Genomic DNA, 21757 nt, shown 5'->3' with positions numbered 1-21757 from the left:
GTAAAGGTGAATGGCCTGGCATACTAGCATAGGATGGCAGAAACTGACTCGCCCATTTTGTCTTGAGACCTTCAGCAGTCAACGTTTTTACAGTCCCGGAGATGCTTGTCAATACGAGCTTCAGGCAATGATTAAGCAAGAAACTGGCATAGCAATAAAGGCGGTCGAGAATTGACTCTCTGTCTATGGGCATATGAAACGGAAGAATCTTGGCTGGGAGGAAAGGCAGCGGCGGGGAACCCGATGATATTAATCCGTCTCTGGAGCTGTAGTTAGGTCCCTTACTAGGCACCTAGGAATTGATTTGTGACTCTAGAATTCCCAACAGGTTCACATGCAATAAGTTCAAATGTTAATCAGAGTAACCAGACTCTTGATAGTCTCGCAAGTGAACATGTGACAGCCCTGATCCCGACACTGAATCATCGACATGGCCGTATCTTTTTCACAAACAAAAATTTAATCATGCTGGTATAAGTCCTGCCCATCACTTCTGAACTTCATGCTACCCAGTTGCATCCGTATCCCACAGCAAGATGTGTCCTCTCAACGGCCCGTCTGACCAGGGTATCCCCTTCTGTCAACTCGCGCGCTATGCTTGGTCTAATTTGAACCTAGGTTTGATCCAGCCCCTGAAGCAAGATGCGGACCATCCTCTTACCAAGAATTCTGATCAACAGGTCGTCGAGGACCTTATTCCTGGAGGAGACTTGGTCCTTGCTGTTGGTCCAGGCCGAAGACTGTTCGGGGTTTCTTCAAACTTCCTTTGCGAGATATCACCCGTCTTCGCCGTCATGTTTGGACCAAACTTCGAGGAAGGGCATCGTCTGCGAAGCACACAACCCGAAGACTCCGAAATGGTGCTCGAGCTGCCCGATGATAACGCCCAAGCCTTCTCTGATACCATACGTGTTCTATACGGAGCCGATCCTGTGACAGTGGACTTCGAGCCTGCTGAGATCCAGAAGATCACCATCGTTGTTGACAAGTACGACATGATTCCACGCTTCACCTTTGCTTCGGCATACTGGTTTGCAAAGTATCCATGGACGGACGATCCGGAAGAAACCTGGCAACTCACAACGGCAGCATACTGGATGCAGAACCCTGATGCTTTCTTCAACTATAGCAAGAAGCTCATCAGACATATGCAGTCGTCCCATCTGAGCTTTGTCGACGACATGCCAGACAAAGTACTTGGGCTGAGGCTTTGTTGTAAGTTGGGCTTGAGAGCTGGGAACGGGTATCAGGAAATTATAAATATCTTAGTGACTAACTTTGGACAGTGGCAATCGAGGAACAGCGCGTCCACAGGCTCACGCACGGTACAAAGGCAAAGGGGGGCTTATGTCTGCATTGCTTCAGCCGGTCAAAGGTTTCGTTTACTCTACGAATCAAGGGATGCAAGCACCGCAAGTATCACTATTAAATAACAGTGATAGTGGGGTACTTAGCTAAAGAATTAGGACTTGAAGCAGTAAAGACGAAATTATTAGTATACGCTTAGGCCATAAATGCACTAAGAGTCTTGTAATACTTATCATGGAACTGCTAAATGAGGACCGATTTTTATGGATGCAACCCGCCTGACTGTCTGTCTGTAGTAACATCCACCATGGAAGCGTAGGTTGACCCACTAAAATTTCACCAGTGAACCTCACCTCAGTTCTTCAACTCGATAACACTCTCACACCTCCATCATGAGAACCCGGAAATCCAATCGTGCTAAACGGTACACAATTGAAAAATACGATTTTGAAGGTAGCTCAGACGAGGAAAATCTCAAACGTGCTACGCAGAAAGCGGAACGTGACGAAAACTTTGATGAGAATGTCGTTGCTGAGGAAAGCGCTGAAGAAGAAGAGCTCGCTCTCGAACAAGAACAGGAGCACGATGAAAACGAAGACCCAGAGTCCGAAGGCCCTGTAAGCGAACCAAATGGGGTGCCAGACAGATTTGCACGACAGCGCGTGAAGCCGATCAGACCATTCAATGTACGCGCCGCTGGCTTGACAGGCTATCTCGATTTGGAGCCTGTCGCAGACGGACGTATTGTAAGGTCATACTGGGGGCCTTACGATCGCGGCTCCAAGGGTAAACAGCTGGTCGAAGCGTGGTATGGAAGGCACGAAGATGGTGTCGATTTGGTCAAAGGAATGCTGGATCGTTGGATGGACTGGACCGTTCTGCCTCCCAAGATCCCAGGTGACGACGGCCAAAAAGACAGAGGCGTTTGGTCTCCCAGTTTCTTCGAACGGGAGGCTTATAGTGCTGAGCATTGGTACGAACGCGTTCGCGAAAGTCTTCCCGAGGCTAACGCCCGGATACGACTATCGGTAGAGGAAGCCGAGCTGTACCGTTTCCAGAGAGAGCCAATGCCGGTGTTACTAGGACCGCCAGCATCACAACAAGAAATTAGATCCCAGCCTGGAAATTCTTACTCAATATCTCAGGATGGTCTTCCCTTGCAGGATCACAGCACACCAGTGGGATGGATGTTAGATGCGGGTGGTATCGTCACCGGAATGGACTGGGCGCCGCTGCATAGTGTCAACGCGCCGCAGCTTCTGGCCATATGTGTTATTCCGCATTCTGACCAAGAGCTGTATGACTACGAAGAGCAGTCTATAAGCCCCGACTTTCAGAAGTATGGCACTGTGCAACTGTGGGAGTTCATAGGCGAGAGGCAAGATGATGGCTTTGCGCGACCTTCAGCACAACCTCCGACGCTACGCAAAACTATATGCTTGGAACACGGGCGTGCTCGAAGAGTAAAATGGAGCCCTGCGTGTGGCTTCTTGGCAATTCTTTGCGACGATGGAAACGTATATGTCACTGAAGCTGGGGACGATGGAGAAGGAGGTTATGGTAAGTTTGGACTCAACTCAAAGTAATGGCCCCTCTAACATATTTGCAGAAAAGGTTGTCGAGCCAATAGCTGTGTTTGGCTTTCCAGACGAAGACGCAAAGGCAACATCCCTCACATGGGTCAATTTCAACAGGCTGGTGGTAGGCTACACTGATGGTTCTATTGCTGTTTGGTCTCTCCGCCCCCATCGCCTCCTCTCTCGACACCCTGTTCACCACAATATCGTTGTCGATCTTGTCTCTGGCTATCCAGCTATGCCATATCTTATCGCTTCTACCCCGGTCGGTGGTACTGTCAAATTGCTAGACCTTCGTGGTCCTAGCTACGAATCTAGCGAAGTCCAGAACCTCACAGTCGGAACGCAGCCAAACCTCCTCGGATATAGCGACCATCTGCTTGGCTTCTTCTCCATGTACCCGTCCGCGGGCGTACTAAACACCCATGTCGGTTTCATGCACCATTCGCAATTCCCTGTTGCACGTCGTGTGTTCACTGGAGAAAGCTACCCTTCGTGTTTGGCAGTTGGACGCAACCACCCATACCTCCTTGTTGGTTCCTTGGACGGCTCGTTGTGGGCTATCAACCCACAGGTTGAAATTTTCACCACCAAACGTGAACCAACAGACCGTATCCGCATTTGCCATCACGAGCATCGGCCTGGAAAGTTCTTCGAGGCTGACTCTCCTGCTGCAGCGCAGGGTGTCTCAAGAATAGTAACGGGCTTCATCCTAGAGCGTAGCTTGACAAAGCATTCTGCCCATAAACCACCTGTCAAGAAAGGCAAGAAGCCAAAGAAGAAAGAAACCGACACAGCTGTTGGCGATGATGAGGAAGATGCGAACGCAATTATGGACCCGACCAGAGCCATCATCTACGAGCCTTTGACAAGAGTCACAGTTGCTGAATGGAATCCCAACGAAGAATACGGATGCTGGGCCGCTGCCGCGATGGGGTCAGGCTTGGTGAGGGTAATGGATCTCGGCTTGGCACAAACAGACGAGTGACCCGTTCAATCCATAAGGCACTGAGAACCCATAATGGTATGGTGGTAATCAAAAGCCTTGGCCATGCCACAAAAGTGGGTGACAGCTGCGAGGATAACAAAGAAATGGAAGATCTGATGTGAACTTCCCCAGATGTCAAATGAGCCAGGGGCACTTCTCTCGGGCCAGCGAACCTTTTTTTGCGAGAGTCAGCATATGAAGTAAGAAGCGGGAGTGAACATACTGCATAGAGAAAAGCGCCAAAAATGTACATGGCGCCGTGGAGAACAACCCAGCTAAGACTCATCCGATCTTCAAGGCCTTGGAAGCCATAGATGAAAGCTCCATGGATGACAGGGACGACGCCTGAAAGGCCAAGTCCAACAAACATCATTGTACGATAGGGACGCCATGTCGGAGTGCGGAATCTCTCAACCCATGAAGCAAAGGTGCAACCAACTCCAAGGACACATATCTGGTCTAATTAGTATAAATCAACAACATGAGCCTATAATATTCACTTACGACCCAGAGATATGCAGTCATGAGGTTAGGCAGACAGAAGAAGCCGTAATACAGAGCTGGAACATAACTTCCAACGATCAAAGCCACAATACCTGTGTAATCCAACTTGTTTCCCCACTTCGCAACAGTATCGCTATGGTTCGACAATGTGTGGAAGGTTGCACTCATCCCAAGACACACCACAGCGCCTCCAAAGAAGCACGCAAAGACGAGGACATCAGCGCTACTTGCGCTCGCATATCGAGGCCGAACAACTCGGTCAACATAGGCTGCGCTACCAAGAAAGACTATGGCGCCGATAAGATGAGACCAGATGTTGACAGACTCATTGTGAAGGTAGAAGAGGGAGCGGAAAGAATGCGCGTAGGAGTTTTGGGATTGTCGATACCCAGAGAGGATGAAGCCGTTATCGCGACGCCAGGCAGGGAGGTCATCCCATAAAAGAAGAAGAGAATGCTCAACCTTTGATTCAATGTTCTTAGCGGCATCAATAAGGTTCTCTGTGGCTGAAGGCCGGCGATTGCGCACGCTGTAAGGTTGAGTGTTGGACGTCATGTTGAACGACGCTATCCTGATTCTTAAATAAATGCAGCTAGAACACAACAACTTCAAGCTCTATATTTGCGTCTTGTGCTTCCACTTTATACAAATCGAGTCCCACTTGTCCGGTAGCGATGGAGTCATTAACTGTTGTGTTGTTGACTGGGATGATTTTGTTGGGACAAGCACATGGAAAGACACGCACCGAGGCTAAAGCGCTGCACAGTCGGTTAATAGAAGGCCTTTAGAAGTGTCGCAGAAGGCCCACTATAGTCGATAGTCCTATTTTTATCGTACGTGAAAGATTATACAGTAAATCAAACTGTTAAATGGAAATGGGTATCGGCCACGGTTACGGACTTGGATAACTTCTGTGGAAATCGACAAGCGAGCTGCACTAATACAGTGGAGGAGATACAACAACAGCATGGATCGTCGGGCAGCTTTACAGTTACAACTATATTTAAACCTCTAATCACAGAACATGTAAAGCATTGAGGTCAGCATAGAATTCATTTCTCGTTAGCCATCGCGCGATATATATCGTATCGTCAGTAGGCAATGTCTAAAACGCCAAAAGCACGCAGGTTGGCTGATGCGCTCACACCATCCAGAGCCTCCACGACCCTCATGGGCCCTGTTCGCTTGTCTCTAAAAAGCACGCGAGAACGTTTATTTCTTTCCGCTCTTCTTGATGCCCTGGCCACCGGTGTTGAGAGGGCCCTTGCCTCCCGCCTTGGCGGCCAACTCCTTGCGAGCCTTCTCGTCTGCATTGTAGAGTTAGCCAGCTGTGTCTACAATGTTTGTGGTATTCGGGAGTCTATGTACCGGCGCGCTTCTTCTCGAGGAAGGCCATGTCGTCCTCGTCGAGGTCCTTCTGGGCCTTCTTGGCCTGCTTCAAGGGCTTGACCTTGCCGCCTGTGATGGAGGGATTAGTTCTCTGTCTGTCAAAACGTAGTTTGCCAAAGTGTGTAAACGAACCTTCTCTGTTAGCGCCACCCATTTTGATGTGTGTAGATTGAAAGAGTTGTGTAGGAAGAAGATGGAGACGTTGTTGTAGAGTCAGAGGTTGTCGCGAGAAAGGAAGAAAAGTTGCCTCCCGCTTATTATTCGCTTTAAGTTTGTCTTTTTGTCCAGGCCTTTCAACGCCCCCAGCCCACTCAACCTGCAGCGGTGAGCCCACTTGGACCGCGGGGATAAAGCTCGATAAGATAAAGGGTCTTTCGGGAATTATCTAATCCGGATACAGGTTCCACTTTTGAAACCTCCATCCAACCTTAGCAACTGCAGTTTCGCTGTTACGTCAAAAGTCTCGAGACAGAATAACAGATGATAAACATCTGAGTTTGCGACATCACGACCTGTTTAGACTTCACAACATCAGCACCCATTCACCCATCTTCAATCCCCCAGCGTTTTTCTTCTCATCTGGACTGCGCTCCAGCTTCCCCTTATTTTCTTCAAAACAACCGTCAACAAACCTCACCATCGGCACTGAGCCTTGACGAGTCACTACTGATCCGGTTGGGCTCTTTTCCCATTGCACACTGCTTTCCCCAGTTCCCAGCGCTGACACCGTTTCTGTTTATTTCCGCTCAAAGGCCTAAGAATCCAATAAGTACAGTCGTCAAAATGACGGCGAGTTCGGACGAAGGCGAGATCGTCGAGAATTGCGCAGAAGATTTGAAGGCAACTTCACTGCAGCACACTGGAGGAAGCAGTGTTGACCGTCAAAACAGACAAAAAGATAGACTTTCGACTCCGGACCACGACACGGCCTCTAGATATAGCAACGGTTCACGACGAAGTATTTCACCCCGTGGTTACAAGCGACCGCACGACGACAGAGGTAGAGACAGAGATTATCACAACCCCCGATCTCGCGACCAAGACCATCGAAACTCTCGCCACAACTACGAGGACCATAGACGCGATGATCCTCGCAAGTCTCGTGGACAATACGATGACGTCGACCGACCTGCACCACGCACTTCCAACTATGGCTACGCTGGCCGCGACCGAGACAACCATCGCGATGGAGACCGAGATCGGTACTCCAACAAACGACCTCGAAACAGGAGTCGCTCTCCTCAGAGGTCCCGACGCGCAGATAGGGGCAGATTTGATCGATTTGTAAAAGAGGGCCAGTACGATCATCGCGACGATGAACCGAGAGGACTCAAGTACGACGATAGCTCGCGGGATGGTGATTCAATGTCCAAGAGGACGACAGTAGGAGAGGCTTCACGCGCCCGAGGACATGATGCTAAACCTGAACAAGGCCTTACCAATGGACATGGCCCCTCCAAGACTTCTCAGCGGTATGTTTGTTTGCAATATTGGATTTGATCGAAGCACTGACACAGGATAGTCAACCTGAACGAAAGCCAGAGCCTGAACCTGAGCCCGATTATGAAGAGCCTGAGCCTATTGACGAAGAAGCTGAGATCGAACGACGCCGCAAGCGACGTGAGGAGATCCTGGCCAAGTCCAGTTCGGCAACTCCTCTCCTGCTCCATGCTGTAGGAGCTGCAGCACGCGCTGCATCCCCTGCTTCCACCCTCCCCGACACGCCCGCAAAGACTCGATCCGAGGTTGAGAGCCCTCGTACCCCTCGATCAGGTATGTTACAATCTTGCAATAGGCGAAATTTACTAACCAGGGGTGCAGACATAGCATCACCTCGCTCGCCCGCATCTCACGTTGAAATGTCACCTGGAGGGATTAATCTCTTTGACGACAACCAACTGATGAATTCTCATGGAAAGGTTCAAGAAAACGAAGAGGATGGACCATCTGCAGCTGACTACGACCCCACTGGGGACATGAAGGAGGATGAACGACGAGATGAACTTCGACATGGACATGTCGTACTTCATGGTGAGCAGCATCCCATCGCAACAGAACCACAGCCTCAGGGAAAAGACCAAGAGAAGCCGGCTGAAAACGCCGATGGCGAAGATGACGACGACGACTTTGACATGTTTGCCGACGATTTCGATGAGGAGAAGTATGCTACGAAGCCTGTCGAGCCTGTGGCGCCCATCGACGGCGACGGCAAAGCGCCCGATATGCCAACTATCAAGGGGGGTATTCTTGAAGGCGACGACAAGGATGGCTACTACAAGATCCGTATTGGCGAGGTCCTGAACGGTCGATATCAGATCCAAGCAGCACTTGGACGGGGTATGTTCTCAGGCGTCGCACGTGCCGTCGACATAACCACAAAGCAGATCGTTGCCATCAAAATGATGCGAAACAACGACGCCCTCAGGAAGGGAGGCTACACCGAGATTGCCATCCTGGAGAAGCTTAACGAGGCTGATCCTGAGGGTCGTAAACACATCATCAAGTTTGAACACTCGTTTGACTACAAGGGTCATCTATGCATGGTATTCGAGAACTTGAGTATGAACCTGCGAGAAGTCCTCAAGAAGTTTGGCAACAATGTGGGCATTAACCTCGGAGCGACACGAGCGTATGCATACCAGATCTTTGTCGCTTTGGCACATATGCGAAAGTGCAGCATCATCCACGCTGATCTCAAACCTGACAACATTTTGGTATGTGTCTCCCGACCACATTCGAGACGAAACGAGTGCTAACTTGGATAGGTGAATGAGAGCCGTAATGTACTCAAGATTTGTGATTTAGGTACAGCCATCGACAAGACCGATGCGGCGACTGCGCATATGGACGTTACCCCATACCTCGTCAGTCGATTTTACCGAGCGCCGGAGATTATCTTGGGTATTCCTTACGACTACGCGGTTGACATGTGGTCCATCGGCTGCACTCTATACGAGATGTACACCGGCAAGATCCTCTTTGCTGGGGACAGTAACAACCAGATGCTTAAGGCCATTATGGAGATCAGAGGAAGGTTTACACCGAAGTTGTTTAAGCGAGGACAATTGGCTCCCATTCATTTCGACGACAAGGGCCAATTCGTCAGCGTCGAACGAGACAAGGTTTTGGACAAGGTATGTTTTGATTCCATCCACTCCCTCCACGTTTCTGTCGTTTGTTGTTGTTGTTGTTGTTGTTTTTCCGCCATCCTCTACTCCTTACATTTGCATCCAAGCGCCATTTGGCCACTAGATGTGTGGCCTTCCACGCGATGTCTAAACTATTCTTACTATGGTGGCTGGGGACTGTTCTATCATGGGGCTCTGCAAGCGTAAGCGCCGAACTCCCTTGCAGGTGGAAGCGCCCGGGATATGTGGGGGCACTTCACGACAAACATCACCCACACGAATGTCGATAGATCAAAACATGAAGCATGTTGGATCTAAAATGCCCTTGTGGGGTTTCTAAATCTAGGGAGGGATGAGGTGAGACTGGATGAGGTGACCAAACGCCTCACGATCCATTCAAGATTGGATCTGGCCGTATGACATGACCAGCTTTGTCTCGGTAGATCGCACTCCCTCTCAGCTTCAGCCACGATGACTTACATATCCCTTGCATACGAGTCCAACGGTTACTAAGGTTTAGGCAAGCGCTCAGCCCTTGTAGACATTCTCATTCGCATGCACTCGGTTTTTTTTCTTCATTTTAGAAGTGTTTGTCAGAAATCAACGACTAACAAAGTGTGCTTACAGACTACCATCAAAACCTTGGCTGTTGTGAAGCCAACGCGTGACTTGAGGACAAGACTCATGGCTGCGTCGGCAGGCATGAACGATGCGGAAACGAAGGACCTGAACCACTTCATTGATCTCCTTGAGCACTGTCTTGCGCTCAACCCAGACAAGAGAATCACGCCGGCTGATGCGCTGCGCCATCCCTTCTTTGCGTTGAAGGCGGGGCCTATACGTCGCTGATCAGGGTAATGAGGTATTCGGGAAATGGCAGCATGACGCTGTTTAGAAACAAAGCATGCGGGTCAGGGAACTAAGGATTGGGGAAATAGACTTGGCTAGACAAAGGAAGGGAGGAATTCGATTCTGGCCGGTTCAAAACATGTGGTTGTTTGATCGGTGTCTCTGAGCGTGTCACCGCCGTTCGTATGTCATGCCTTGCTTGCTGTGTCTCACCTTGTCCATTATGTCTCGCATATACGGCCGAGGCATGGGGGTCTAGATTTTGGAGAAACAGGCTAGAAGTTGCTAGAGTTTTCGGGAGTTTGTTGTGTTTGGACGTGGGTTTCTGGAACAAATGCCTACGACATTGTAATAACATAGACTCTGCTATGGAACCACTATTTGCGCGAATTGTCTGATGTTTGATCGCCGACGGGCGAGACGGAGTCATCTTTTCCTTTCACATGCGAAGACGTGATCTCGTACTCGTAGTTCCCAGCGCCCGGCTCGTTCGGAGGAATCCGCCTGGCGCAGCTGGAATTGGGATGAGGCTCACAGGTACGGGTAGAGTGGCGATGCCGACGCCAGCGTGAGCGTATCTCAGACAAGGCAGACGAATAACTGCCTAAACTAGTTGACCATGCCCACTGCACAAATTTCCAGGTCGGGTCATTCCAGGCTGATGTTTGACAACCCGGTACAGAATGTCGATTAGGACCGAGATGGGGCGTTGGCAATCAAGGGAACTAAACGACCACATGTCACAGTGCTTTGTTGGGTGTGTCTTTGATTGCTATATTTTCTTGGCAGCTGATGTTGCATAGGGGCTGAATGTTTGCCGTAGGTGATACCTGGTTGATGGTCTGTGATATGGGGAATACGGCTGTTGTGCTGTGACTGTAGCTTTGTGTAAGTCGCTTGGCTGGGAGGCAGAGCGGTTGGTCAGGATCTGGAGACACCAGGTAGGTGAAGGGCATTACTCGGGGAGCCCTTGCTGGGGTTCTTTGACGTCAATCACGTTGGGTTGTACGAGAAGAATGAGTTGCTGGCAGTGTTACGGATTGGCAGGGCGAGCAGAGTTGTACGGTAATGTTACGAATGTGATGATTGTTGATGATCTTTGTGCATTCACTGGTGACGATTACCACGATAGACGTGAGGCTTTTGATGATCAGAACTTTGAATGTTACAATACTCTTTTCCTTCGGTTCTGGCCGATGACACAGACCTTGTTAGTCTGTGCAGTTCGCCGATCCATGGGATATTGATTGAACATGAGCAAGAGAGAGCCCTTTACTTGAGCTTGCCCTGCATTATGATGTGCAGTCGTATTCAGATTGGTACTGTACACCCTGATCGCCGTGCTCTTACACGTCTGTAACAGATCCTGTAACGGAGATTACACCCAGGGCCAATTACCGACTGAACAGACGAAATTCCCACGAGTCAAGGATACCAAGTCAGAAAGTGGGTTTCGCAGCCTCACTCGCTTGGGCTTGGGGTTCGTTCGGTTCGCCTGGGAAGGGAAGGGCAAGGGAAAACAGTGACTATTTGGACTGGCTCTGGAGTCTTGACAGGGGGCGGGAAGACGACTGGATCCCTGTAGCACATTGCCCTTGCTTGAACGCTCTTTAGCCTTTGCAAACGGTGAGGCAGCGCAGCACAGCAAAGCACAGGGCATGGACGGAGCAAGGCAAAGACATTATGACGAACGGTGGCGAAAAAGAGCATCAAGTGTGTCGTCAGGATCGGCGTCGTATCAGCATCTTTGGCTCTTGGTTCGCTGGAGTTGTCAAGGGACTCTACTTTATCTTGTGAGCTACTTGGTGATGCTAACGGGATTGGTGGTTTCGTCCTTATTGCCATGTACAGTTTCATCCGTATCGAAATGATCCGTCCAGTGGGCGGCAGCTAATTCTGAATCCTGGAGTTCAGCTCTGGATGAGGATCATCATGACAGAGGAAAGTGTTGGAGATCTTCGAGTGACATGCAACACGATGTCAATGCGACGATTATGATGTTTTGTGTGCGTGTACAAAGTTCCCCGGTACATCAGATGATGTATTGATGAGTTGCATAGTGTGCAATCTTGTCATTGTCTTGATGCGTATTGTGTTGTCTTGAATACAGGGTAACCGTGACGGTGCTCCGTGTCCTGTCCTCTGTCGGGGTTCCGCTCCGTAACGACATCCCCCCACAGAGCACATGGCACGGGGCCACGGATGACAGAAGCAGGAGAGTGTGAAGCGTCTCTTCTTTCCATTTTCCAAGAACTCTATATCGAGATGGAACAGACTTTCGGTTGAGTCCGTGGGGACAAGCGAGAGAGTCAAAGTGACGTTAGCTTTTAGTCCAAGCTAAAGATCAGCCATCCCTCTTCAACTTAGTAACTAAGCCGACAAATTAAAACAAAGATGCGAATCACAAATTCATGCATGCAGGCGACGTGATGGAGACCTCGAGACCTTTTGGAGCTTCAAGCAAGCCACGGATGTCTTCCCGTCCACCATTTGTTTACTTCTGACCCTCCTCAGTCTCTAGACAATCGCGCCGTTGAGGTTCGAGACCAGCATCGCTTTAAACTTTTGCGTAGCCAAGGCGACAGACGAACGTTGACTTTCTCCTTACGGCAAGTTTCTGAGCTGATCGGCCTTGGAGTGCCGCAAGATGGTGTGGCGAGGAAATAGACACGGAAAGTCAATTACGATTGATAGTGGCTGATGGTAGATGTAGATCTTGATGAACTGTTTGTATGTGAGAAGTTGGAGACGGACGGACTACCTAGACAAGGCGGGTTCTTCCCTTGTGCGTCGTTTCTCTTTGAGAATAGAACAGAATAGGATCCCCCGTGACAACCCATGTAGGTTCAACAGCGTTGCATTTGTCCCTCATCCCTTGCATCCACACGCTACGTAAAGCAGCCCTTGCAGACATCCAACGTTTGGCGGTGAATCTACAACGGAGAGTCTCAGTATCGCTATCAGGCCATCTTCGAAACGCAGCTGCCCTAGTGCGGTGATAGAGTTGACGACGTCCAAGACGGTTTGTCTTTACTCCATCATATCAGAACACAACCAGTTGTTTCCAAGATTAAGAACTGGCTCGTCAAGTTTATTGCATGTGACACTGATTAACAAGATCGATCTGAAGATCGTTATCAGACCAGAAATAAGTCCAAGCTCGTCGTGTTTCCCTGCAAGGACATGATTGAAACGCAGCGTCTCAATCGGGCTAGAAACACCATTAATGGTCGAGATATCGCTCAAGCCAAAACCAAGTGTGTCATGCTGATACATATTGCTACCGCCGGTTTAAACACAACTGCATCCGTGGTTCCCGGGGAAGTGAGCCTGGCGGCACTTGATGGTGTCAACAACAAGCTCATGCCTTTATTTCCCTTCCATCATCTCATGATCTACTAGAGAACAGGAGGCTTACTGATTTGCAGCTGTCCTCTGTACGACACGATAGTTGACGTCTTAATTGATGCATAGTCATGACTCAGAGCTCATCGTAGCTGCGCATAGTTTCCTCTAAGTGAGTGCATGACCGGCAGTGCAAAGGATAACTCCCTATTGGATCACTATGGCTGTATTATTCTGGGAAAACCTTTTCCTTCAGAACCTGCGCCGTTTCCTGGAACTGCACAGAGGATTGTCCCGATTTGCTGCTCGTACATTTTACAATCCACGATGGTCTTGGTCTCTCACAAGTTCCAACACTTGACGGTACCGCTTATGCATAATAGCAGCTGATAATGGACCGGGATTCGACCCATTGTGCATTGCCGTGATGGGATAACCGCTGGCTTTTGATCGAGTTTCCAGTAGAGCGAGCAGGTTTCGACCAGCAGTCAAAACACACACAAATCAGACCATGCATAACATGCAGCACCGTACACCGAAACAAATGCCAGGGACGGCGTACCGATTTGCCTCGCCGATGCCCACAGCCGCAGGGCAAGAAGCTCGTCCCTCCTGGCAATCCTGAAGCCAGCACGCTACGCTTCAGCTACAGTAGATAGTGTATGATCGACGCCCCGGACTCAATTCGAGTCTGGAGATTGACTTGGATAATTACAGCGCCGGGCACTTGTTCCAAGGGTCACCACATTGGCATCAGAGGAATCAGTGCTCGCTGGCGTGAGATGGGTCGATTCTAGGGGTGATCCTTGTGACCCAGTGGGCAATTTTGCATGGCAGCCAGGCCACCAGTGCCAAAGCCAAGTAGCCAAGCTCCAAGGATTGACACAGCAAGCGGCCTCACTCTGTGTCGAGGTGGATCAGATGTTTGGTTTCTTGTTGGTCAACTAGGTCGCCCACAGAGAAACCGAGAGCACAGGGCAACAAACGGGGAATAAGGGAGGACCAAGATCTCCAACATCATCTCGGTGCTAAGCCCTGAATGGCTTAGATGCGCCCGTGGATTTGGACTTGCATCTTGGATAGTTAATTGGCAATCACGGTGAAGCGTCCTTTTTCGAACTGCCAGACCGCTTCTCTTGGGTCCCGTTCCCCATCGACCCCGTCTTGGGTTGACAACTGTTAAGTTGACCATGAGACGGTAATAGCCTAGACACTGTCTTGACTGCCCGATCTACAGGGGAGAGGGGGACCACTGAACAACAATCAACTGAAGCGGAATACCAGGGTCCCTTGGAGGAATTTTAACTGTCATATCGACATGGAATAGGGTAGCCGAGACAGTTGTTGAATGGATGGATATACGGAGTTACGATATGGGTGCGTCCTCCACCTGAAGTTCTATCAAGAAATTTTATTTAGACGTAAAGAGAAACATGTTTGAGGAGGCAAAGTCGTGCGATAGTGGTTCGTGGCTGGGACAAAAAAGGTTGAGGTCGAAAGCAAGTGATCAAGATCTCACATATTGACAGACAAGGAGCAATGACCAGGCATGCCTGAAATCCTCCTCCTTCTGGCAAAAAGGCTTTCAGATCCGGGGGCTTGAGGAGGCACAGTAACTGTGCGACACCTGTACGCAATCAATGACAGGAACCGACCTGGGTCTTGCTGTCACATTCGCATTCACACCGTAAACCCGTTATCAGTAAACAAAGTGAGAACCATGCATCCAATCCATCCATCCATCCAACACAGCACAACACACACGTACACGACAAAGATCACAGGTTCTTTGATAGAAGGTAGGTAGTGGGGCGCATTCCCTTGGCCGTGTATAGCCTCTTATTGGACGCCTCTTTTGTAAACGGTTTCCCCCAGTCAGCCTCACTGTCCCGTCGTGGCCTGTTCAAGGGCCTGAAAGGGTCTCTTGACAGAGGAGCAAAGTCCTAGCCGACAGGGGTACAGGCACACAACACAGTCTGCTTGCATCTCACCGCGGCCTGGGACCACTGGGTGGTACTTGATGCACCCGGGCATGGTTGCGCACAGGTTACATTACATTTTACAGCAGACAGAGAGTCGACACTCGCCGACTGCATCTGTCTACTTCGAGTAATACTGCGTAATCCAGGGTCTGGGTCTGTGCCAGTAACTGGAGCTGCGTGCAAACAGAAAACCTGCCAGCACGGTTGAGGCCCGTTCGAGGGTACCCTATATGTCGTTGGACGGATACGTGCAGAGACAAGCAAATGGATGGATACCATTAGGTATCTGGATGAAATGAGTGCCTGAGATAGTGTGAGCGTGGGTGGCAGGCCTCGCTTCGGATTTCAGAGTCAGATGGGACAAGTCAGAACAAGACAAGACGAGACAAGGGCAGCACACAACAACATTGCAGACCAGACTGTAGCCTCATGTTGCTGTTCGTTCTCCATAGGACCATCGCTTGTAGATGAAAAACCATGTTGCTGCGTTAATCAGGACGGAATAAGCAAATCTCGTTCATTCTCATATCAGCCTTGTCGAAATGTGATGAGCGTGACATGGTATCTCGATATCTGATACATCCTCTTGTTGCACCAATCAGAGCTCAAAAACGGGAGAGTTGAAAGTTCAACCATGGCTCAGCAAAGAATGTCGATCCTTTCGCGGGGCTGCATAAAAATAAAATAGTGAAAAAAGCAAAAGCTTGAAGAGGTTGGCATAAACTTATGCAGCGCTTAGCCGCTCTAGCCCCGATATGCACGATGCATCCATATCCATAGTTCCTTCCTGCTTCACTCCTCTAGAGCAGTCTTACTGGCTGTTGGGGAAGGAGCGACCCCCATTAGTGATGGATCGTCACAGTTCAGCACCTGCAACACCTGCAACAGTGGTGCCAGTTCACACTTTTCTTCGGGCACATCGACATCACATTTCAGCCCCCCTCCCTAACTAAACCTGAGGCATGTATGCTGCTGCTGCTAGACCTTCAGACTCTTTCATCAGTCCCATCTCTCAGACCTACTCTTGGGTCCTTCTGTTTCCATGACTTCATGCATTCATTTTTGTGCAAACACGTTGTCAAGCGCCACACAGACGCCCACTCTATTCAATACCTGAGCCAATCGCTTGTTGCACGGTCGATTTTCTGTTTTGTTCGTCGTGTTCAAGTGCTCAAGGTTTGCTGTTTCGTTCCAGTTGTTTCTCCTGAAGCAGGTCCGGCAAAAGGTAAACTGCCCTGCCTGATATGCGGGAAACACGACTGGGGCCAAACTCTACGTAGTCAAAATAACTCATCATTAATTACAGTTGGTAACTGACGGCATGACATACATTGCACACGACAAACACAGGTACAGTGCATATGATAGAACAGCACAGCAACGCAAAGCAACGCAAAGCCGGCCTCCGTTACTGCTGTCCCCCGCCCTACGCCGCGCCGGCCGGTGATTGCAAGACACAGGCAGACGGAGCATGGCAGGCTAGGGAGGCAAAGCTACGCTACGCTACGGCACTGCACTGCGCTGAAAAAAACCAAATTGTGATTCATCACGGGGGCTGTTGATTATGACGATTCGCCCGACGGGTGGAGAGTAACCAGTCAAGTTACAGAGAGGACACGCAGCACAAAGATGGCTACGGCGCAGTGCACTCTGGGGGTGTCAGCAGAGCACACAACAGCAGACGGAGCGCCGCCCTGGATGCTAGAGATCTGCCACCGCACGCTTATGAGTGGTCAAAGACAGGTGGCCGACCAGTGGGCCGATGGATGGCGTTAGTGCTGAGACTTGAGACTCAGACTCAGAGCGACACCCAAAGAGATGGTGGGCCCGCCAGACAACCTGAGAGGACCGCCGTGTGTCGTGGCCTAGAGGCAGTGACACAGAGGACCACTTTATTCAACTATCTAACGGATCCGTGCCTTTTCGTATATTGCTCAGCGTCACCAAACCAGACCAAACCTTTCCTTATCAAGTTAGCCGACGCCCCCATCCAAGACGCCCCCCCCTTCCCTTGGACTCTACGCCTAGACAAGAATAGAGCATTAACGCACAACGAGGCCAAGACAAGGCCCCCATGTCATTAATCTCTCCAATGGCCAGGGGTCTAATGAGGTGGTGGGTCTTAATCCACGCAATCCAAGTCCGAGGCGTGAAGTGGAAGACTGTACGTACCTTTGTCTTGGGTGTGTCTCGCTCTACGCTCGTCCGCCTTGTCATTGTCACTAGAGACGGCTTGACTTATCTACTGGCTTCGCCCATCTCCAAACTCGGCCGGATCTAGAAGAACCTCTATCACAACTTTCACGACACTCCTTCCGGCACCTTCTTCCACCTTCGCAGACGTGACCATTCGGTCTCCTCTTGTCGACTACGGTACACTCACAAAACTCCCTTCGACAATCCTCGGAAGGCCGACAACTTCATTCATACTCTCCATCTCCTCGACCCGTTGATTCGGCTGTCGGGACCCTGCCTACGAACAACTACTCACTCAACCACAACCCCAGGAACTTTTTAATCAACGACCCATTTGGACTGGACTTTTGGATCAGGATCCCTTGCTGGCCGTAGGAAAATACTATCCAGTGTTTTCTTCTTATTTTCCTTTTCTGTCTGCCGTGCCATTTTGGATTATCTTTCCGGCCCTAGGATCTACTTCAACCTATATACCCAGTTCTAGGATTTTGTCAGATACAATCAGATAACATGCAGCAACATGCCATTTTCGGTTACCAAACCCCTCCGCCATCTCCCGGATTCGATCATCCCAAGGTCCCGGTTCAACAGCCCTTTGCTGCTCCTCGACACTTTCAGGCCCGATGTATTCCTCTCGCCCCGGAGGCCAGGCTGGGCCGCGTGCTTGAGGGCACTCTCCAGTTGACTGACATCCTTGGCACCGGCGCTTATGGCGTCGTCTACCTGGCTGTCGACCTTAAGACCGGAGGTAAATACGCTGTCAAGTGCTTGAGCAAGTTCAACCCCGATGGAACCCCTTTGGAACAAAGACAATTTGCCTACCAACAACGAGAGATTCGTCTACACTGGAAGGCATCGGAGCACCACAATGTGGTTCAGATGCTCAAGATTGTTAATGATCCTGACTGCATCTATGTTATTCTTGAATACTGTCCCGAAGGTGACTTGTTCTTGAATATCACAGAGCGTGGTCAATACGTTGGTAAGGATGAATTATCAAGGAATATCTTTCTCCAAATCCTGGATGCCGTTGAACACTGCCACAACCTTGGAATCTACCACCGGGATCTTAAGCCGGAGAACATCCTAGTGACAGACCACGGAGACACTGTTAAGCTGGCTGACTTTGGTCTTGCCACTTCTGATGATCGATCCGAGGACTACGGATGCGGTTCAACATTTTACATGAGTCCAGGTACATATTATCTCCCCCCTTCGCAACCCCCTTTCGCAATGATATGATTGCCATGGACACACAACTAACATATTTTCTTTTCCCTCTCATCAGAATGCCTGGACCCCTCTGCTAGGAAGCCCTACTATCTATGCGCCCCCAATGATGTCTGGAGCCTTGGAGTTATTCTCGTCAACCTCACCTGTGGACGCAACCCATGGAAGCAAGCCTCTTCCCAGGACTCTACTTACCGTGCCTATGCCGGATCCAAGGACTTTCTCAAGACCATCCTCCCTCTTTCAGATGAATTGAACGACATTCTGGGACGCATCTTCGAACCCATCCCCGAGCAACGGATCACTCTTCCAGAGCTCCGACACAAGATCATGGCCTGCTCCATGTTTACCGTGCCGCCCATGTCGGCTGTACCGACACCTCCGGCCTCACCAAACCACATTATCGAATACGTTTCTTCCGAGGACGCCATCATTGACGACTACGACTATGATTCACCCGCCTCAGATGATGAGGGTTCGCTCACCTCGAGCGACTCTACCATTGATGACCTGGACGACGAGTTTGAACAGGAACGCCAGATGCCCCAGACTCCCCCCGAGTTTGCCCCGCACACGTTCGACCCTGAGGACCCCAAAGAACACCAACTCATCTACCACAGCCAGGAATTCGTTCCCCAGAAGTACTCTGGGCCCATCCCCGTGCCAGTGGCCGTTCCCCCTCAACCCATGCTTTGCCAACAGGTTCCTATGCCAGTACAGGCTCAGGTCCCCGTCCAAGCTCCTTGTCAACCCAAATCATACTTCCCTATCTGGGATATGGTTAAATACGTTCAACAGGTGCCGATGCTTCAGCACCATGTACCTTTCCATCAACAGGTCCCCTTTATGCCCACGTTCCAAGGCTGTTATTAAGCTCGCGACATAAAACGTCACCTGCTTTCAACATAACAACCACTTCTATTATCATTACGACCTTACCTGGATGAGATACCACCAAGGCCTTAACCCCGCAGGCCGAGGACACTATTTGATTCTACCATTTACCACCTTGGATATTACTCGACATTTTTAATATCGACCCTTGGCCCTGTATACCCACCACTGAGGGGACCACACCACTCACAGGAACCCAGCTTAAAGGCCGTGCAAGGATACGCCTACCAAAAATATTTTACGACCCTATGAATGACAGTCTGGGATTGTTTCTTTTCGGCCTCGATTCCACATCTTGGATCAGCGTTTCCGGTTTTTATTTTATTACTCTTTTCTTTTTCCTTTGTCACAAAATTTTATTTTCACTTATAAAATACCTTTTTAAAAAGCGAGGAGTTTTGTCTTTTCGAATCTTATGAGGATGGGCAAGATATCAGTTGTAGAAGCATGATGTTTGGCGCATCAAGATTTTTATGGGGGGCACCTTTTGTTTTCTCTACAAAGACAGAATGTCTGGAAGATGGAGTTGTCCACTTCCTGACTTTGTCCTTTTCTCTCTCTACCAGCCAAGACTGGCCCACTATTGGAAACCCGGATATACCAGAGGATAACGACATTTGTGTTATTTGTACTCCTCGTTTTTGTTTACTGCTATGACTGTCTTGGAAAGGCGCTTGTCTTTTTTCTGATAGAAGTGGGAAGAATAGCCATGGGTAGTGCTCGAGTTGGATCAGAGATACCTCTTTCAATTATTTTTATCATGACGGATCGGACGAAGGAGTTACTTTTCTTTTTCCAGCGAGGAAGAAAAGAGAATGAACAAGATGTCTTGGATTTGACACTTGTTACAAGATTAGAGAAGAAGACATGGCTCGATAGCCACAGCGCATAAAGCATAGCATTGCGTCGCGCAACATACGTTTACTGAGGGAAGACGGCACCTCGCACAAAAAAGATGCATCTGCCGATCATCCAATGAATGAAAGAAACAATTTTTTTGAGATATCTCAACTCATACTACATACTCCCTCCCATGCTTGTGTCCAAATTGTTATGTGATCGTTAGTGACGAATACCGATGGGACAGTGGGTGGTGATTGCTTCAACACTGCCAACCTTTGGTTACCAGTCTGGCCTGTTTAGTGACAGCTCAAGAGTCTCGGCCCCATCCTGACTATGGCTGGTTTACCGCAGACGCTACGGCGCTCCCGTCTCAACCTGCAGGAGGGACGGCGCATTCGAACACATGTTTGGTGATGCAGATTATCACTTTAGCAGCCCTTGTCTCTTAGCACAAGATTGGTTAGATTCTGCATGCTTGTGGATCGTGGGGCGGGCGTTAGAGTCAACGCTCGTAAGAGAAAAAAGAGAGAGAAAGAAAAGAAAAGAAAATGGGTAAAAAACAAGGCGAGAACGTGGCGGCCAATAAACAGGGGTAGTCTCGTTAGGGCGAACGGCATTGCGTTGGAGGAGTTCTGGAATGGTTGTGTGGAGATGAAGACGGCGAATCACGGACCCGAAGGAGACGAAGAAGCAAAATGTGAGGCGGGCTTTGGGAGGGTAGTGTGATATGCCCGAGTCGATTATTGGGGCGATGGATTCTTGGGCAATCTTACAACTTGACTTGGGAGGACTCGGGCTCACCACTCTTGGATGATGGTGGTGGTCAAGTTATGAAAGCGAAGCTATTCAGGGAAACATGTTTGAGTCAAGGTGTATCCGTACTCCATCGTTGACTCTTACTTGGATGGGTCATATCCATCAGATAACTTGATTTAAGCAGGCTTTGGGCTGACACGCAACTTGGCACCGTACAGTAGTAGCACACTGCAAGTGACTGGTCAGGCAAAACTGCCGACTCAACTTTGCTTTGAGGTGAGACAATCAGGCATGAGAATGGGACCGTTGGCTCCTGATACTGTCGTACCGCATGTACGGATATGTGATGGTCATCTCTGTTACACTCACTCTACTCAAAGACAGAGTAGAGTGGTCAGTAGGTACGTACAGAATCGATAGTCTGTTGCAATCTGAATAGTTCGCATCTTGGTCTTTCACCGCTTATCTAATGTACTCGAAACGATTTGTTCATACATACAGACACGCATGTACTGACGATGAACTCGTCAACTTGAACTCTATGTACGCAAGAGGAATGCAAGTCGTCTTGTTGGGCCCCCATGTTTCGAGTATATTAAATGCGCTCAGACTTCTCGTTCCTTCGTCTCGTGGCATCCTCATCCTACCTAGTAAGCAATTAATCTCCGAAAGCAGTTGAACATGGTCCCCAGAAATGTTTAATTGTCGTTACAGTCTATCAGACCAGGGAAGGAGAGGGCATGGCATGGCAGGGCAAGGTAGGGGGGT

The 21757-nt window shown here is 49.6% G+C and overlaps 6 protein-coding genes across 6 annotated transcripts; 4 read left to right on the top strand and 2 right to left on the bottom strand.

The window, feature by feature from the left end:
• Positions 1-536: 536 nt before the first annotated feature.
• On the top strand, positions 537-1429 carry FGSG_04049 (uncharacterized protein; the record flags this gene model as incomplete). Its single annotated transcript, XM_011323302.1, has 2 exons — positions 537-1215; positions 1287-1429. The coding sequence occupies 2 exons, from the start codon at positions 537-539 to the stop codon at positions 1427-1429; spliced, it is 822 nt and encodes a 273-aa protein (XP_011321604.1).
• A 271-nt stretch (positions 1430-1700) lies between these two features.
• Positions 1701-3873, top strand: FGSG_04050 (uncharacterized protein; the record flags this gene model as incomplete). The annotated part of the gene is made up of 2 exons (XM_011323301.1): positions 1701-2868; positions 2918-3873. The coding sequence occupies 2 exons, from the start codon at positions 1701-1703 to the stop codon at positions 3871-3873; spliced, it is 2124 nt and encodes a 707-aa protein (XP_011321603.1).
• Positions 3874-4061: 188 nt separating this feature from the next.
• FGSG_04051 (uncharacterized protein) lies at positions 4062-4932 on the bottom strand (the record flags this gene model as incomplete). The annotated part of the gene is made up of 3 exons (XM_011323300.1): positions 4062-4095; positions 4125-4327; positions 4378-4932. The coding sequence occupies 3 exons, from the start codon at positions 4930-4932 to the stop codon at positions 4062-4064; spliced, it is 792 nt and encodes a 263-aa protein (XP_011321602.1).
• Positions 4933-5361: 429 nt separating this feature from the next.
• FGSG_04052 (uncharacterized protein) lies at positions 5362-6016 on the bottom strand. Its single transcript, XM_011323299.1, has 3 exons — positions 5899-6016; positions 5746-5835; positions 5362-5684 (listed from the first exon to the last, which is right to left on the bottom strand). The coding sequence occupies exons 1-3, from the start codon at positions 5918-5920 to the stop codon at positions 5590-5592; spliced, it is 207 nt and encodes a 68-aa protein (XP_011321601.1). The 5' UTR covers positions 5921-6016; the 3' UTR covers positions 5362-5589.
• A 533-nt stretch (positions 6017-6549) lies between these two features.
• On the top strand, positions 6550-9743 carry FGSG_04053 (uncharacterized protein; the record flags this gene model as incomplete). Its single annotated transcript, XM_011323298.1, has 5 exons — positions 6550-7238; positions 7289-7539; positions 7720-8480; positions 8559-8900; positions 9522-9743. 5 exons carry the CDS (start codon positions 6550-6552, stop codon positions 9741-9743), a joined length of 2265 nt encoding a protein of 754 aa, XP_011321600.1.
• Positions 9744-17368: 7625 nt separating this feature from the next.
• FGSG_04054 (uncharacterized protein) lies at positions 17369-20377 on the top strand. The gene is made up of 2 exons (XM_011323297.1): positions 17369-18461; positions 18555-20377. The coding sequence occupies exons 1-2, from the start codon at positions 17777-17779 to the stop codon at positions 19367-19369; spliced, it is 1500 nt and encodes a 499-aa protein (XP_011321599.1). The 5' UTR covers positions 17369-17776; the 3' UTR covers positions 19370-20377.
• Positions 20378-21757: the final 1380 nt, after the last annotated feature.

The sequence above is a fragment of the Fusarium graminearum genome, chromosome 2, assembly GCF_000240135.3.
Source record: "Fusarium graminearum PH-1 chromosome 2, whole genome shotgun sequence".
NCBI classification, from domain to species: Eukaryota; Fungi; Ascomycota; class Sordariomycetes; order Hypocreales; family Nectriaceae; genus Fusarium; species Fusarium graminearum.
The sequence above is the reverse complement of the archived record's forward strand: the minus strand, read 5'-3'. Positions and strand labels throughout refer to the sequence as shown.